The sequence below is a fragment of the Macaca mulatta genome, chromosome 19 (genome assembly GCF_049350105.2).
Source record: "Macaca mulatta isolate MMU2019108-1 chromosome 19, T2T-MMU8v2.0, whole genome shotgun sequence".
In the NCBI taxonomy this organism is placed as follows: domain Eukaryota; kingdom Metazoa; phylum Chordata; class Mammalia; order Primates; family Cercopithecidae; genus Macaca; species Macaca mulatta.
In genome coordinates, this window is record NC_133424.1 from 18,624,894 (window position 1) to 18,643,185 (window position 18,292).

Consider the following 18,292-nt stretch of genomic DNA (forward strand, 5'->3'; position numbering starts at 1 on the left):
ACGTGTCCATTTCCCTATCCAGACCTCAGGGATTTTCTTTGTTTCTTTGTTTCTTTTTTTTTTTTTTTTTTGAGACAGTCTTGCTCTGCCACCCAGGCTGGAGTGCAGTAGTGCGATATCTCAGCTCACTGCAACCTCCACCTCCTGGGTTCAAGCAGTTCTCCTGCCTCAGCCTCCCAAGTAGCTGGGATTATAGGCATGTGCCACCACACCTGGCTAATTTTTTTTTTTTTTTTTTTTTTTTTTTTTTTTTGAGACAGAGTCTCGCTTAGTTGCCCAGGCTGGAGTGCAATGGCGCGATCTCGGCTCACTGCAAGCTCCGCCTCCCGGGTTCACGCCATTCTCCTGCCTCAGCCTCCCGAGTAGCTGGGACTACAGGCGCCCGCCGCCTCGCCCGGCTAATTTTTTGCATTTGTAGTAGAAGTGGGGTTTCACCGTTTTAGCCAGGATGGTCTCGATCTCCTGACCTCGTGATCCGCCTGCCTCGGCCTCCCAAAGTGCTGGGATTACAGGCGTGAGCCACCGCGCCCGGCCAATTTTGTATTTTTAGTAGAGACGGGGTTTCACCATGTTGGCCAGACTGGTCTCAAACTCCTGAGTTCAAGCCATCTGCCCATCTCAGCCTCCTAAAGTGTTGGAATTACAGGCATGAGCCACGGCACATAGCCAACCCCAGAGATTCAATTTCCATATTGTCTTGTGTGATTATCCAGTTATTTTTCTCGCCCAGAGGTTTGACAGCCTCTCTGGGACCATACCTTATCTGTCCTGGTCATGTTGTAGCCTCAGGGCAAGCCCAGGGTGTATACAGCAGGTGCTCAGTTAATGCATGTGGCTTAGATGAATGGGCAGTATCTGGGAGGGCTGTCCTTGTGGTGGTGATGGCATTGGGGGTTGGGGGTGGTGTTGAAGAAGGCGATGAGTTGGGCGCTCATAGACAAAGTGGCTGTTCCAGGCAGGAACAGCATCGTTAGACACACATTCCTTCTGGAGCCTCAAATGCCAAGGGCAGGAAGAATGTGGATTTTCTACCTAGGGCACTAGGAGCCATAGAGTGTGGTGCTGGGAGGGGCACAGATGTATGGGCAGGTGGGAAGCGCTGGGGTAGTCCCACTAAAAAGGGGCCAGTGAAGAGGGGTGTCTGTATATCTACCTGAGACTTTGGCATTTACAGTCAGAGCACAGGCAGGGAGAGTCAAATGTCACTGTCACAGAGTTTGTCAGGGACAGGGCTAGGATATGACCCCTGGGAGAGGGATTCACCCGGGAATGTGGTTTTGCTGTAAGAGCAATAGGGAGCCATGGAGGGTTTGTGAGCAGGGCAAGGGCATGATCTGAGGAGCAGTGGACTGACACCAGAGATCAGTGGCTCAGCCAACCTTTCATAGAAGGCCTTCACCGTGGCAGCAGGCTCTCTGGATTGTCAGCTGCAGCCCTGTTTTGCAGAGGGGGAAACTGAGGCCAAGTGAGCATGAGAGAAGGTTCTCTCCCTGCTACAGATGTCAGGGCAGTGGGTGTATGTAATAGGGGGTGTGTAAGTGTTACTGGGTGTAGCTGTGGCTGGGGACGAGGGGGCAGCGCCGTGTGTGTGTATGCAAAGGTGTGTCCCCGTGCATATGGGGTGGCTCAGCACGTAGTGACAGCAAGTGGAGACTGTGGTCCCATCCCCACTTGGGTCCCCAGCCAGACTCAGGAGAATCTGTAGCCCACAGGAGGCTTAGGCTGCATACCTGGGGGTCATAGGTGACCACTCCCATCCTCATTACCATCTCTGGTGGTCTCAAAACCACCATCTCCCCTGGTCTCAACACTCCCAAACCCACCCATTTTTCCCCATAGCTTCAATATTCCCCTCCCAGACATTGTCCCAGCCCCTTACTGGCCTCCTGCTACCTTCATTCCTGTCCCCCAACAGTCTGCTCCCCATAGCAGACACAAGGGGGTTTACAAACATAGTCCAGATCACACCCCTTCTCTGCTCAAGCACCCTCCATGGCTCCCCATTGCTCCTACAATAAAATTGCACTCTTCCCTGCAGCCCACAACACTCATGTGGTCAGCCCCTCTGGCATTTTGCCCTCAGTGCTGCCTCAGAGAGCTGTGCCCTTTGCCTGGGATGCGCTTTCTGCATAGCCAGCTCCTTCCTCCTCCATTTCTGGCTGGCTGCAGTGTTACCTCCTCTGAGAGGCCTTATGGCTAAAGTCGCCCCTTGCAGTGTTCTGTCCTTTCTTTTCCCTTCTCAGCCTTGGTGTTTGAAATTATCTTTTTCTTTTTTCTTTTTTTTTCTTTTTTTTGAGACGGAGTCTCGCTCTGTCACCCAGGCTGGAGTGCACTGGTGAGATCTCAGTCCACTGCAACCACCACCTCCTGGGTACAAGTGATTCTCCTGCCTCAGCCTCCTGAGCACCTGGGAATACAGGCACGTGCCACCATGCCCAGCTATTTCTTTCATATTTTTATTTATTTATTTTTTTGAGATAGAGTTTTGCTCGTGTTGCCCAGGCTGGAGTGCAATAGCGCTACCTCAGCTCACTGCAACCTTCACCTCCTGGGTTCAAGCAATTCTCCTGCTTCAGCCTCCCAAGTAGTTGGGATTATAGGCACGTGCCACCACACCCGGCTAATTTTGTATCTTTAGTAAGACTGGATTTCACCATGTTGGCCAGGCTGATCTCAAACTCCTGACCTCAGGTGATCCACCCGCTTTGGCCTCCCAAAGTGCTGGGATTACAGGCATGAGCCACCAGGCCCAGCCGAAATTATCTTGCTCATTGAATTGTTTCCTGTTGGCTGGGCACGGGGGCTCACACCTGTAATGCTGGCACTTTGGGAGGCCAAGGCGGGCAGATCACCTGAGGTCAGGAGTTTGAGTTGCCTGGCCAACATGGTGAAACTCCGTTTCTACTAAAAATACAAAAAATTAGCTGGGCGTGGTGGTGCACACCTGTAATGCCAGCTACTCGGAAGGCTGAGACAGGAGAATCGCTTGAACCCAGGAAGGCGGGGGTTGCAGTGAGCTGACATGGCGCCACTGCACTCCACCACACTTGGCCTCACCCAGGCTGGTTTTAAGCCAAGGCTGGGAAAAGCAGGATGGAGGCTGGGTATGGTGGCTCACGCCTGTGATCCCAGCTAATTGGGAGGCTGACGCAGGAGAATCGCTTGAACCCGGGAGGCAGAGGCTGCAGTGAGCTAAGATTGCGCCATTGCATTCCAGCCTGGGCAAGTAGAGCGAAACTCTGTCTCAAAAGAAAGAAAAAAAATCGTCTCTTTAGATATGAAGCCCGGGCTCCAGCATCGGGCCTGGACTGGGTCCCAAAGTGTCCTGGGGCCCAGGAAGGGGCACCCCTCATGATGACACTGCCCCTGACTTGCCTGGGCTGTCATGACAGGAGGAAGCATTAATTCAGTCCCTACAGTGGGAGACACTTCTGCTTCCATAGTGGCTTCCATAGTGAACACATACTGTACCCTCAGCCCTGTACCAGGCTCTGTGTCTCAGATTTTCAATACGGGGGATGTTATGCATGGGGAAACAGAGGCCTGGAAGTTAGCCTGATGCTATCGTTTATAAATTATATATAGATATGGAACATATACCAGGTGCCCTTGGAAGCGCCCCCTTACATCTGATTTGTGTAATCCTCACTGTCAGTCCAGTTTTCCTCCAATTTCACAGTTGAGGAGACTGAGGCTGGAGTTTAATCAGGTGGCTTATTCCTAATTGAGGCAGGGCTGATGGCCGTTCCCGCCACACAGAGGCAGAGCATGTCAGACGCCCCGACTCAATTTGCCAAACACACCCTCTGTGCCATTCCGGTGCTGGGAGCTGCTGGGACCCCAAGGAGTCCCCAACCTGGGGAAAACAGAGCCAGACAGACACGAAAGCGGGTTTTTCAGAGGAGAGGACGCTGTCTTGCCAAGCTAGATTCCAAGCAGTGGGGCCACGGTGGGCGTGGTAGCATGAGCCAGGCCAGGACGCTGGGTGGGTCTTGGGTGCCGCACTGAGAAGGGGTCAGTGCCCCGGGAGAGAGGAAAAGGAGGGAGTAATTAGATTTACAGTTTAGCAGAAAGGAGCCAAAATGCCTATCCCTGGCTCGAGGTTAAGGTGCTGCCAACTCCCCGCCCCCGCCGCCCGCGGTCGTAGCAACGCCCGGCCTCAGCCGCCCGCGGCCCTAGCAACGCTCCGCCTCTCCGCCCGCGGCCATGGCAGCGCCCCGCCCACTCGCCCGCACGCGGGTCCCAGGGCCTCGCTTCCGCGTCGCTCGCTCCGCCTTCCGGCAGGCCCCGCCCCCAACGGCCCCGCCCCCGCACTCGCCTGGGCGGAGTTCCAGGCCGCGCTCGGGGGCGCGCGCTTCCTTCTCGCCGCCCCCCCAACCCCGCAGCCCTGTGCGCCCCCCTCCCTGTCCGGCTCCGCGGGGCTCCCGGGGCCGATCCCACCGCCGAGGTTCGCGCCCCGCCGCCGCCGGCTGCGCCCCCGCGCCTTCCCGGCCTCGGGCGGCGGCGGCGGCACAAAGGGAAGCAGCATGTCCGACCCCAGCTACTGGACGGCGGTGGCGGCTCCCGGCCATCGCAGCCGCCTGGCCAAAGGCGCGCTGCTGCAGCGCTCCAAGAGGTAGGGGGCACGGCGCCGGCGAAGGCTCGGCGGCCGGCCGAGCAAACAGGAGTTGCCAGAAGTGTGTCCTGGCCGCGTGGCGGGGACCACGGCGAGTGGCTGTCTGTGGCAGCAGTGGGAAGGGGGGAGGACGCCTGTGGATCGAGGTGTCCCCTGGGGTCCCTGGCACCCTCCTTTCGCCCCTCGTTCCCTGTACTGGGGTGTCTGTCCGCCAGCGTCGCAGCTGGGGTGGTGACAGACAGGAGTGAGTTGAGACTGAGCTAGGATTTGAACCCAGGTGTCCAGGGCTGTGCAGAACCAGGGAGAAACTTCTTGGAAAAACTGAGGCTGATCTGTCCCTGGGGGCCCATTCAGCAGAAATGTTGGCTCAGAAGCAAATATTTACTGCACGAGGCTGGCATTTGGGTGGGGTGTCAGGAGTCCAGATAATTGAGTTTAACCCCCTCCAAAGCCTTATCTCTCTTGGAGTCTCAGTTTCCTCTTTTGAAAAGCAGAGAGGATAAATGAGGGCTGTGGATTCTACCGGACCTGGGTTCAAATTTCGACTCAGCCACTACCAGGCTGTGTGACCTCAAGTAGCTCCTTAACCTCTCTGTGCTTGGGTTTTTCATTGGTGCTGGACTGGGGCAAAGTCTGGGTGGTGGGACTAGCTACCAAAAGACCTTGAATGCTGAGTCCAGGGCTTAAACTTCCCTCCAAGATCATGGGGAGCACTGAAGGGGGGATATGGGTACCAGAGGGATGAGGTGCAGGAGGCTGGCTTCAGGCCCCTGCTTTCTGCCACATTCTCTCTGTTGTGTCCTGGGTACCAAGAGGATGGTTCTCAAATGGCAACTTCTCGAGGTCCTGGATCTCCTCCAGGAAGAGTTGAACAAAGAGTCAGCCCTGCATAGATGCTTGGGAAGTGAACAGATGATGCTTGGTTGTCCTTTGAGGCCTCACCCTTGGCCGTGTTTTCAAGAAGACCTCGCCCAAGAACAGGAGGGAGGGCAACTCAGTGTTTTTCCCAAATGCTTTTGGAAGCAGCAAGTGATACAGCAGGATCGGGGAGGGAGGGTGCTGGTGGTGCAGTGTGGGGGCGAGGAACCAGGTGAGGGGCTGGGAGAGGATGCGGAGACAGCCAGGTGAGCATGCATTGAGGGGTTGGCAGGAAGTTTTGCAGAAACCTGCAGGTTTCACTTTTGCTTCTGCAGCTCAGGCTGGGAGACAATCACTGTGACTCTTGACATCTGTGGCTTCAGTTTCCCAGTCTGGGAAATGGGCTCAGCTGGTCGCTCCCAACTCTGGGGCTTGTTGGGCTTGGCACATGTTGGGGATGTAATTCACTCAGGAAGCATTGCCTGCCCTCCCAGCGTGAGCCAGGCCCTGTGAGCCTTGTGTAGGCAAAGACAACAGCGTATGTACCCGAGTCTGGCCCAGAGCTGAGCACTGGATGTAGTAGGTTTCATCCTTCAAGGTAGAGATGGGGAAACTGAGGCTCAAGGGGCAGCCATATGTGGAGACGTAGACAGGCTGGGCCTCTTCTCCCTGTCCACCTTGTCACCTGTGTCCTTTGATGATCGTATGCTTGTTCTCCCATGCATTGACCTGCTCTGAGCATTCTGCCTGGGACCCCATTTCTGCACCTCAGAGGCCCCGAGACTTCATCTCTCCCTCCCCGCGAGGTTCTCCCACCGCTGAGCTGTGTTGGCGGCTTGGGGTGTGTGGGCTGATGCTCTGGTGGAGCAGAGCTGTTGCCGGGCGACTGCTCTGGTGGGGCGGGAGATGGTGTCACTCCCAACTTCCTTCTGTCAAGGTGTGGGCTGAGGCCAGGGCTCAGGTGGGAGAAGAGGCCAGGCAGGGTGTCAGAGACCTGGGCCAGGTATCTGGTGGCCAGAAGGGAACTGGGATGGAAAGAGGACAACATGTGGGCAAAAGTTCAGCAGAACAGGCAGGACTGTGAAAGAGACTGCATTTAGGGTTTCTAGTTGAGTCCCATTGGCATTTTAGGGGCATCTTGGGAAGAAGGAGGGTTGTCAAGAGATGGGAGCAGGGGCTTCAGGAGGGGTGTATAGAATGGGGTGTCTCAGCCCATATCTGGGCTCCAGGGTGTGGTTGGTCCACGTGATTTGCTGGTGCTGCTGGCAGTAGCCATGGTACAGGGAAAGGTGTGGGGGTGGGACTGTAACACAGAACCGTGAAAAGCTGGGCCGGGGGCTCCTGGCCATATGTAGTGTCCACCATCAGGCTAGAAGCACTTCATGCCATTGCTGTTAATAACAACACTGCCAATAGTTTGTGTTTGTTTTTGTTACTGTTTTTGAGACGAAGTTTCACTCATGTCACCCAGGCTGGAGTGCAATGGCACTATCTCAACTCACCGCAACCTCCACCTCCTGGGTTCAAGCGATTCTCTGCCCCAACCTCCTCAGTAGCTGGGATTACAAGTGTGCACTACCACACCTGTCTAATTTTTGGGTGTTTTGTTTTGTTTCGTTTTTGTTTTTTTTTTTTGAGACGGAGTCTCGCTTTGTCGCCCAGGCTGGAGTGCAGTGGCCGGATCTCAGCTCACTGCAAGCTCCGCCTCCCGGGTTTACGCCATTCTCCTGCCTCAGCCTCCCGAGTAGCTGGGACTACAGGCGCCCACCACCTCGCCCGGCTAGTTTTTTGTGTTTTTAGTAGAGACGGGGTTTCACCATATTAGCCAGGATGGTCTCGATCTCCTGACCTCGTGATCCGCCCGTCTTGGCCTCCCAAAGTGCTGGGATTACAGGCTTGAGCCACCGCGCCCGGCTGTTTCGTTTTTTTGAGACGAAGTTTCACTCTTGTTGCCCAGGCTGGAGTGCGATGGTGCGATCTGGGCTCACCACAACCTCCACCTCTCGGGTTCAAGCGATTCTCCTGCCTCAGCCTCCCAAGTAGCTGGGATTACAGGCATGCACCACCATGCCCAGCTAATTTTGTATTTTTAGTAGAGACAGGGTTCCTCTGTGTTGGTCAGGCTGGTCTCAAACTCCTGATCTCAGGTGATCCACCCACCTTGGCCTCCCAAAGTACTGGGATTACAGGGATGAGCCACTGTGCCCAGCCTTGTTTTTGTTTTTTTAAGAGAGAGGGCCTTGTTCTGTCACCTAGGCAGGAGTGCCGTGGCACGATCATGGCTTACTGCAGCCTTGACCTCCTGAGGCTCAAGCAATCCTCTTGCCTCAGCCTCCTGAGTAGCTGGGACTACAGGCGTGCATCACCACAGCCAGCTAATTTTTAAATTTTGTATAGAGACGAGGTCTCGCTATATTGCCCAGGCTGGTCTTGAACTCCTAGCTTCAGAGGATCCTCCCACCTTGGCCTCCCGAAGCACTGGGGTTATAGGCATGAGCCACCATGCCTGGCCAGCAGTAGTTTCAATAATAAGGAATGTTAGTCAAGGGGTGACTCCCTCCTGGGCCTTAAAGACCTGGCTAAGGGCCATGGGGGAACCCACCTGGGGGCAGAGTGGGAGTGGCCATGTCCAACATCCCATCCTTCTCCAGAACGGGCTGCCTGTGTGATTTAGGCTGGGCAGGTGGCTTAGTGCAGGGCCCTGGGCAGCCGCCTACCCTGTCCCCTTTTCCCCCCACAGCTGCCGCAGCGGGAACCGCAAGAGCTTGGTGGTAGGAACGCCCTCCCCGACCCTCTCCCGCCCCCTGTCGCCACTGTCAGTCCCAACGGGTGAGTGTGGGAGCAGCCAGCGGGTGCTGTGTCCTGCCTCTGCCCCGCTGACTCAGTTTTCCCACCTCCTCCTCAGCAGGCAGCAGCCCCTTGGATAGTCCTCGGAATTTCTCGGCTGTCTCTGCCCTCAATTTCCCCTTTGCCCGGAGGTGAGTGATTGCCAGCTTTGGGAGACAGTGCGGGCACCACGGGCAGGGGTTGGGCAGGGGCACGTGCTCGGGGGCTAGACCTGGCCCCTCATTCATTTCATTCACCTTTTCCCCTCCCCTGGCCCATCTGGTGGTGGTCTCCCCCTCTGGCTCCCATCCCTGACAAATGCATGCCATCTTGCAGCCACATCCCACGCACAGACAGGTAATTTCAACCAGCCCAGGGGGTGGGTGGTCATGGGGGGATATAGCCCTAAGAATCATTAACTCACTAAAGAAATCATTCATTCATTCACTTAACAAGAGCTGATTGAGTGCCTGTCATGTGCCAGACGCTTGCATTTCATTTATTTATTCATACAACAACGTTCATTAAGCACCTGCTGTGTGTATGCTCTGCGCTGCAGGCTGAGGGCATGGTTGCAAATGGGCGACCGGCCCTGAGCCCCTGGGGAGTCCTCCGTTTGGTAGGGGGTGGCCAATGCGTGCCCCAGAAGCTACAGCTCAGAGGTTGAAGCTTTGGCAGGGGACACAGTGGCAGTTGGAGTCACGGGGGGCTTTCTGGAAGAGGTAGGTACCTGAAGAGAGAGAGAGCGTGCAGTGGATTTGGCCAGCCTGCGTCTCGGTTCTTGGTTATTTTCAGGAGATCCTTCCTACAACAGGGCCGGAATATGCTGGCTGGCCACAGTGTCTGCTCTTAGTCCCCACAAACCACAGGGGCCAGGCTTTCCTTCCATCTGTTCTTGTTCCCCTCTCCAGGGCAGACGGCAGAAGATGGTCCCTCGCGTCTCTCCCATCTTCCGGCTATGGAACCAACACACCCAGCTCCACCCTCTCGGTACCCATAGCCCCACCTTGGCAGACGGACAGGCAGATGCCGGGTTGGGGGGGGGACACATCTTTGTGTGTTTTCTTCAAGGTGTTGGGTAGTTGTGCGGTCAGCAACCATACTAGCTACTTCCTCCATGCATGCCCCATTCTGGAAAATGCAGGGTCCCCTGAGAAGACCCAGCCTTGGCCCCAAAATAGACCCCAGTCGGGGAGATACAGATATCCCCAGCCTATGGGATCAGGGCCTGGCCAGAGGGGGACTTGGGGCTGCCCAGGGGTACAGACAGGGAGGACTTCCTGGAGGAGGGGGCATCAGAGCTAGGGTTTTGAGGGATGCATAGGAACTAGACAGGAGAAAGAATGTTACCATCTGATGGCCATCTGATGACCAGCAGACAGCCTGGCCCTTGAGGGGTGGTGCTGGGGTCCTGGCCACACCACTGACAGTGAACTCATGACTCTAATCCCCACCACTCTCTACCAGTCAAGCTCATCCTCCCGGGAACGTCTCCACCAGCTTCCCTTCCAGCCGACGCCAGACGAGCTGCACTTCCTGTCCAAGCACTTCCGCAGCTCAGAGAACGTGCTTGATGAGGAAGGCGGCCGGTCACCCCGCCTCCGCCCCCGCTCTCGCAGCCTCAGGTGGGCCTCGACCTCTGGCCCTAGCCCCGGCCCCTCCCTGGGCTGGTGTGGAGGCCCAAGTTGTGGCTCCTCCTCCACCCTAGCCTCTGATTCTTGTCCCTCAACCCTGGCTCAGAGCCCCGACATCCTCCCCTGGGGTTGGTCTGAGGTCCCATATCACAAGCCAGCTGTCTTCCTTTCAGCCCGGGCCGCGCAACGGGGACCTTCGACAATGAGATTGTCATGATGAACCATGTGTACCGGGAGAGGTTCCCCAAGGTGGGCAGCGCCTGGCGGCTGGACCAGCCCCTGCGCTTCTCTCCACATTGCTGTCCCTCCATGGAACTCTGTCTTCCTGGCTGTGTCCCCCTTGCCAGTCTGTTCATTTCTGTCTTTCCCTCCCCTTCCACTGAAACATGTTGTTCCTCCTGCCCCAGCCCTCCCACCCCATCGCCCCCATCGCCCCCATCGCCCCAATCGCCCCATCTCCTCTCTCCCCAACCATGCCTCTCCTGCCCCGTTCTGTGCGTGTCACTCCAGCCCCACCCTTGACCAGGTCGCCCCGTCTCACCCCACCCAGGCCACAGCACAGATGGAGGGCCGTCTGCAGGAGTTCCTGACGGCCTACGCGCCTGGCGCCCGGCTGGCGCTGGCTGATGGCGTCTTGGGCTTCATCCACCACCAGATCGTCGAGCTGGCCCGAGACTGCCTGGCCAAGTCTGGCGAGAACCTCGTCACCTCCCGCTACTTCCTAGAGATGCAGGAGAAGCTGGAGCGGCTTCTGCAGGATGTGCGTGGTTTCTCGCATGCTGAGGTTTTGCATGCAGTGGGACGTGGAGCGAAGGGGGTCCCCGGGCCAGATGGTGCTGAGGACCTCTGGGTGATGCCACGACCCACCTCCCCCAGGCCCATGAGCGCTCGGACAGTGAGGAGGTCAGCTTCATTGTCCAGCTTGTCCGGAAACTGCTAATCATCATCTCGCGGCCAGCTCGGCTGCTGGAGTGTCTGGTAAGTTTATTCTTGTACAGCCAACTTGGGATCCGGGCAGAACTGAGATTGGGACCACGACAGTCCTGCCGAGATACAAGTGACAGTTGCCATTGTGTAGGGCTTTGAGAGGAACGCAGGGTGCTGTCGGGCTAGCATGGGCTTCCCTGAGGAGGGATCGGGAGCGGAGACCCAGGGGGTGAGCTGGGAAGGGTGCTCTAGGCAGAGGGAACAGCATGTGCAGAGGCCTGCAGGTGGAACCAAGCCCCGGGTGACCAGCCCTCCTGTGCCCCTAGGAGTTTGACCCTGAGGAGTTTTACCACCTGCTGGAGGCGGCTGAGGGCCATGCGCGGGAGGGCCAAGGCATTAAGACTGACCTTCCACAGTACATCATTGGGCAGCTGGGCCTGGCCAAGGACCCCCTGGAGGGTAAGCTGGGATGGGAAGAGGAAACCAAGGCTGGGAAAGGCCGGATGGAGGCCAGGCACGGTGGCTCACACCTTTAATACCAGCACTTTGGGAGGCTGAGGCGGGCAGATCACTTGAGGCCAGGAGTTCGAGACCAGCCTGGTCAACATGGTGAAACCCCCTCTCTACTAAAAATACAAAAATTAGCTAAGTGTGGTGGCGCATGCCTGTAATCCCAGCTACTCGGGAGGCTGAGGCACAAGAATTGCTTGAACTTAGGAGATGGAGGTTGCAGTGAGCTGAGATCGCACCACTGCACTCCAACCTGGGCGACAGAGTGAGACCTGTCTCAAAAAAAAGAAAAGAGCAGATGAAGCCAGGATTCAAACCCAGGCCCATCCGACTCCAGAACCACCACACTGTTCTTTGTCTCTCTGTGACCTTGCTCTTTGGTCGCCTGTGGGAATTGCTGAGACCCACTGATCTTTTGGGGCCCAGGGGCCTCAGTGTCCTCAAATGCCACATTAAGATGGCCGGGAAGCCTGGGGACCAGTGTTAGCAGTGGCCTTCCCTTTGTCCTGCAAATTCACAAATGGCTTTATTAATTTCTGTGGCCTTTACTATGGCCCAGAAAGTGGACTTGGAGTCAAACAGGACAACCCGTAGGTAAGAAGAAGACAGTTGGGGCCGGGCGCGGTGGCTCACGCCTGTAATCCCAGCACTTTGGGAGGCCGAGGCGGGTGGATCACCTGAGGTCAGGAGATCGAGACCGTCCTGGCTAACACGGTGAAACCCCGTCTCTACTAAAAAAATACAAAAAATTAGCCGGGCACGGTGGTGGGCACCTGTAGTCCCAGCTACTCGGGAGGCTGAGGCAGGAGAATGGCATGAACCCGGGAGGCAGAGCTTGCAGTGAGCCGAGATCGTGCTACTGCACTCCAGCCTGGGTGACAGAGCGAGACTCCGTCTCAAAAAAAAAAAAAAAAAAAAAAAATAGAAGAAGACGGTCAAAAACTCTCACAGCCGGCCGGGCGCGGTGGCTCATGCCTGTAATCCTAGCACTTTTGGGAGGCCAAGGTGGGTGGATCACAAGGTCAGGAGTTCAAGACCAGCCTGGACAACATGGTGAAACCCTGTCTCTACTAAAGATACAAAAATTAGCCAGGTGTGGTGGTGTGTGCCTGTAATCCCAGCTACTGGGGAGGCTGAGGCAGGAGAAACATTTGAACCCTGGAGGTGGAGGTTGCAGTGAGCCGAGATCACACCACTGCATTCCAGCCTAGGCGACAGGCGGGACTCTGTCTCAAAATAAAACAAAACAAAAAAAAACTCCCACAGCCAGCCAGGTGCAGTGGCTCATGCCTGTAATCCCATAATCGCAGCACTTCATGAGACTGAAGTGGGCGGATTACTTGAGCTCAGGAGTTCAAGACTAGCCTGGCCAACATGGGGAAACTCCATCTCTACTAAAAACAAGTATTAGCCGGGTGTGGTGGCAGGTGCCTGTAAATCCCAGCTACTTGGGAGGCTGAGGCAAGAGAATCGCTTGAATTCAGGAGACAGAGGTTGCAGTGAGCCAACATCGCACCACTACACTCCAGCCTGGGTGACAGAGTGAGCCTACATTTCCAAAAAAAAAAAAAAAAAAAGATGTAGCTGGGTGTAGTAGTGCGTGCCTGTAGTCCCAGCTACTCAGGAGGCTAAGGTGGGACGATCGCTTGAGCTTGGCAGGTTGTGACTGCAGTGAGCTATGATCACAGCACTGTCCTCCAGCCTGGGTGACAAAGCCAGACCCTGTCTCAAAAAGGGAAACAAAACAAAACAAAACAACATTTCCACAAATAGCCAGGATAAGAGGAAGCAAAAGCTGTAGCATTAAACTTGGACCTAGCCCGGTCCAGCAGTAGCCAGGGGAGGCTCTGGGAGGAGGTAGTGTTCAAACTGAGGCCTGGAGGGCAGGACGTGATCAGGTTGCAGATCCAAGGGAAAGAGTGAAACAGGCAAGGGTAACAGCATAGGCAGAGACCCTGAGATTGGACCATACCTGGAGTGGGACTGAGCTGCCACTGTCCCCATTTAAAGCTGGGGCAGCCAGGCATGGTAGCTCACACTTGTAATCCCAGCACTTTGGGAGGCCAAGGCAGGAGGATCACTTGAAGCCAGGAGTTTGAGACCAGCTTGGGCAACATAGTGAGACTCTGTCTCTATTAAAAAAAACAAAACAATTAGCCAGGTGTGATGGCACATGCCTGTAGTCCTAGCTACTTGCGGGACTAAAGTGGGAAGATTGCTTGAGTCCAGGGATTTGAGGCTGCAGTGAGCTATGATTGCACCACTGCACTCCAGCCTGGGCAACAGAGCAAGACCCCAACTCTACAAAAAGTATTTTTAAAAATTAGCCAGGTGTGGTGGTGAATGCCTGTAGTCCCACCTACTTGAGAGGCTGAGGTGGGAGGATCGCTTGAGTTTAGGAGGCTGAGGCTGCAGTAAGCCGTGATGGCACCACTGCACTCCAGCCTGGGTGACAGAGCAAAGCCTGTCTCTGAAATAATCATACTTGGCCTGGTGCGGTAGCTCACGCCTGTAATCCCAGCACTTTGGGAGGCCAAGGCAGGTGGATCACCTGAGGTCAGGAGTTTGAGACGAACCTGGCCAACGTGGTAAAACCCTGTCTCTACTAAAAATACAAAAATTAGGCCGGGCACAGTGGCTCATACCTGTAATCCCAGCATTTTGGGAGGCCGAGGCGGGCGGATCACCTGAGGTTGCGAGTTCGAGACCAGTCTGACCAACATGGAGAAACCCCGTCTCTACTAAAGATACAAAAATTAGCCAAGTGTGGTGGCGTGCGCCTGTAATTTCAGCTACTGGGGAGGCTGAGGCAGGAGAATCATTTGAACCCTGGAGGCAGAGGTTGCAGTGAGCCGAGATCGCGACATTGCATTCCAGCCAGGGCGACAGGGCGAGACTTTGTCTCAAAAAAATAAAAATATAAATATAAAAGTAGCTGGGCGTGGTGGCACACACCTGTAATCCCAGCAACTTGGGAGGCTGAGACAGGAGAATCATTTGAACCCAAGAGGCGGAGGTTGCAGTGAGCCGAGATCACACTACTGCACTCCAGCCTGGGTGACAGAGCGAGACTCCATCTCTAATAAATAAATAAATTAAATTAAATAATCATACGAATAAAAAATAAAACTGGGGAAACTGAAGCTCCAGGCAGATAAGGCTGAGCAGGGAATCAAACCCAGGTGTACCTAAGGCCAGATCACATGTGGTCTGTGACTGGACCATGTTTGCCAGGCATTCGCTAGGGGCTGCCCCTCTGCCAAGGCCTGGGGCAAGAACATACTGGACCCTCCACCTGGGCTGCATCCTGAGCTGAGGAAGATGTTACGAGCTGACACCCAGGGGGCCTGCGTCACATTCCGTGTTCACAGGCTCAAGGCTCAGAGCCTGAGTTTGATCATAACTGAGCACTTCAGAGCCAGGGCAGCCCACTGGCCCTTCTAGAAGGTTCCTCAGTCATTGCTTCATCCAGCCTCCCCGGTGTGGCTTCATGACAGTGTCATGGGAGCTGGAAAGAGGAGGCACCGCATCCCCAGCCGGGGGTGAGAAATCTAGAGGCCTCAGGAAATTGCTGGGTGATGCAGGGTGAGGCAGGGAGGCCCCAGCTGAGGCTCCTCCCTCATCTTGCAGAGATGGTGCCACTGAGTCACCTTGAAGAAGAACAGCCCCCAGCACCTGAGTCCCCGGAGGTGAGTAGCAGAGGCTGGGGGGCCCCTGCCCATCTTGTTCTTTCCAGAGTGGACCAGGCATCCGCAGAAAGGGCTGGGTTTGCCGAGGTCTTGCATGTAGCTTAATTAGCATCGGTGACTTTGGAGGCAAGGTGACAGCAGGTGGGACTGTCACGCCTTGGAAGTTGGGTGGGGGCAGTGCTGGAGGGGCACCGGAAAGGTGAGTTTTGCAGGATGTATAAGAGTTTTCCAGGAGGAGGGCACAGCTGTGAGCAAAAAAGGACAGAAAGTCAGAAGCTGAGTTGGAGAAGTTTGGACAGGGGAGGAGGTAGCATCAGGCACCAGGACCAGTGGTTTGGGATTGGGGGCGGGAGAAGCCTGGCCAGCTCTGCAGTGGGACGGGACCCTGAGCCCTTCCCGTCCCCCAGAGCCGCGCCCTGGTCGGCCAGTCACGGAGGAAGCCATGCGAAAGCGACTTTGAGACCATCAAACTCATTAGCAACGGAGCCTATGGGTGAGTCCCTGAGTCCTGCATAGACCCATTTCACAGATGCCTGAGGGGATGGTTGAGGCCCAGGCAGCTCCTGCGTCCCCCTCCCACCCTAGCAGGGCTCACACATTCACCCCTGAATTGGCAGAGAGGGCACCTGAGGCCTGGAGGGGGAAGTGGAGGCACGCCATAGCGAGGTTACGGCCTCACGTGTGCTCTGTCCACGAGCCAGGCCTTTACCTGCCCCAGGTGTAGGGCGTTCTAGGAGCTTGGGGGCTGATCAAGGAAATAGATGCCCACCCAGTGGGAGTAGCACACAGTGGGTTTTATTTAGGTGCTACTTTGAATGGCAGGCTTGCATACAAGGGAAGTCCCGCACAGCATAAGCCCTTTGGAGGCTGAGGTTCCAGGAGTCACCATTGAGAGGGAGAGGCCGGCAAGGGAACTCCCCGGGGAGACGGGAATCAGAGAGAGGGCTTACGTGTCTAAGTGATGTTGTTCAACAGCACAGGCACGGAGTCTCTGGGTCAGAGTCCTGCGGGGCAGTAGCAGCTTAGGGTCTTGAAATCCACAAAGTTCATCTTATCCATGACTCAGAGATAGTGGGTGCAGTTTCATGAGTCTGCAAAGCAAACAGGCTCTCAGTGGCTAAAATTTTGCTTATTTGGGCTGTGTGTAAAACAAACGGATGGTTAAAAATTTGAGCTTGGTGCTAGCAGGCTTTTAAAAGAGCTGGACTGGGTGCGGAGGCACTTTGGGAGGCCGAGGTAGGAGGATCGCTTGAGGCTAGGAGTTCGAGACCAGCCTGGGCAACATGGCAAAACCCCATCTCTACTAAAAATAGAATAATTAGCTGGGCATAATGGCACATGCCTGTAATTCCAGCTACTTGGGAGGCTGAAGTTGGAGGATCACCTGAACCCAGGAGGCAGAGGTTGCAGTGAGCCGAGATCGCCCCACTGCACTCCAGCCTGGGTGACAGAGTGAGACCGTCTAAAAAGAAAGAGAGAGAGAGAGAGAGAGAGAGAGAGAGAGAGAGAGAGAGAGAGAGAGAGAGAAAGAAAGACACAAGCAGCCAGGTGCAGTGGCTCTCACCTATAATCCCAGCACTTTGGAAGGCCAAGGTGGGAAGGTCACTTGAGACCAGGAGTTTGAGACTAGCCTCTGCAACATAGCGAGACGCCATCTTTACAAAACATGTAAACATTAGCCAGGCTTCTGATGTGGGAGGATCATTTGAGCCTGCGCGGGGCGGGTGGTCAAGACTATGGTGAGCCATGATCTCATGACTGCGCTCCAGCCTGGGCAACAGAGTGAAGCGCTATCTCTAAAAACGTAAAATAAGATAAAATAAAAATAAAAGAAACATACAGCCTAGAGGCCAATATACAAGGGCCATGTGCAGCCCATTTATATGACCCCCAGCAATGGCAGCTTAAACCCAAGGGTGGCTGCTCTGGGAGGGAGACCAGGTAAGAAGAAAGGGTGGCCCAGGCAGAGGGCACAGCACAGGCAAAGGCCAGGCAGGTTGGGATCTGGGCTCAAGCTGAACTGCAGTGCCTGCTGGGGCCTCGATCTCTGGTCCCAGCAAGCCTGGCCCCCTGTCCCCAGGGCTGTCTACCTGGTGCGGCACCGTGACACGCGGCAGCGCTTTGCCATCAAGAAGATCAACAAACAGAACTTGATCCTGCGTAACCAGATCCAGCAGGTCTTTGTGGAACGTGACATTCTCACCTTTGCCGAGAACCCCTTTGTGGTCAGCATGTTCTGCTCCTTTGAGACCCGGCGCCACCTGTGTATGGTCATGGAATATGTGGAAGGTACGGTCACTGGGGCTTGCATGCCTCCAGCGATGGGGAGCTCACCCCTCCATGCCTGGGAGAAAATTTTTAGACCAAGTTGAGGTCTGTTCTGTTCTCTATATGAGATCTCACCCTGCTTTGGGGAACCCTCAGGAACCCCAGTCTGGGGTAGGGACCCCAGCGATGGGGGTTCACGGCTGGGGGAGCCCAGACAGGAGTGTGTGAGGATGGGACCCTGGAGGCAAGAGGAGGGTGGCCATCCTAGGTTGGGGGAACTGATGGGCAGAGGCCTGGAGGCCAGAAGTGAAGGCAGGGAGATGTATGGTTCAGGCAGGTAAAGCACTATTACCAAAGTACTCCCAGGTTAGAGAGCAAACCTGCACTTAGGAAACACCAGCTGTGTACAGGGAAAGAGACCATGCCGTAGTTGTTGCCCTGCTGGGGAGAATCAGAAGGCAGGGTCTCAGCTTGGCACGCTGGCTCACGCCTGTAGTCCCAGCACTTTGGGAGGCCGAAGTAGGCTGATCCCTTGGGTCAGGACTTCGAGACCAGCCTGAGCAACATGGCGAAACCCCTCTTCACGCCTATAGTCCCAGCTACTCGGGAGGCTGAAGCAGGAGATTCGCTTGAACTCTGGAGGCGGAGGTTGCAGTGAGCCGACACTGTGCCACTGCACTCTAGCCTGGGCGACAGAGTGAGGCTCTGTCTCAATAAAATAAATAAAAATTTAAAAAATAGGCTGGGCGCGGTGGCTCACGCTTGTAATCTCAGCACTTTGGGAGGCCAAGGCAGGGCGCGGTGGCTCACGCTTGTAATCTCAGCACTTTGGGAGGCCAAAGCAGGTGGATCACGAGGTCAAGAGATCAAGACCATCCTGGCCAACATAGTGAAACCCCTTCTCTACTAAGAATACAAAAATTAGCTGGGTGTGGTGGTGTGCGCCTGTAATCCCAGCTACTCTG

General features: G+C 55.5%; 1 protein-coding gene across 50 annotated transcripts in view; it reads left to right on the plus strand.

Annotated features, from left to right (window-relative positions):
- Window positions 1–18,292, plus strand: part of MAST3 (microtubule associated serine/threonine kinase 3) — a 57,516-nt gene that overhangs the window by 16,662 nt on the left and 22,562 nt on the right. For 11 of the 50 annotated variants that reach the window (XM_077978338.1, XM_028839184.2, XM_077978367.1 and 8 more), the window contains 11 exons: window positions 8,214–8,302; window positions 8,379–8,451; window positions 9,211–9,289; window positions 9,767–9,924; window positions 10,107–10,182; window positions 10,484–10,693; window positions 10,810–10,911; window positions 11,187–11,319; window positions 15,001–15,059; window positions 15,467–15,552; window positions 17,140–17,348. In XM_077978338.1, coding sequence (XP_077834464.1) covers window positions 8,214–8,302; window positions 8,379–8,451; window positions 9,211–9,289; window positions 9,767–9,924; window positions 10,107–10,182; window positions 10,484–10,693; window positions 10,810–10,911; window positions 11,187–11,319; window positions 15,001–15,059; window positions 15,467–15,552; window positions 17,140–17,348 — 1,274 coding nt within the window. Of the gene's footprint in view, window positions 1–4,312; window positions 4,616–8,213; window positions 8,303–8,378; window positions 8,452–8,635; window positions 8,657–9,210; window positions 9,290–9,766; window positions 9,925–10,106; window positions 10,183–10,483; window positions 10,694–10,809; window positions 10,912–11,186; window positions 11,320–15,000; window positions 15,060–15,466; window positions 15,553–17,139; window positions 17,349–18,292 lie in introns of those variants that run through there. The other 39 variants (XM_077978339.1, XM_077978350.1, XM_077978368.1 and 36 more) reach the window with 7 other exon arrangements.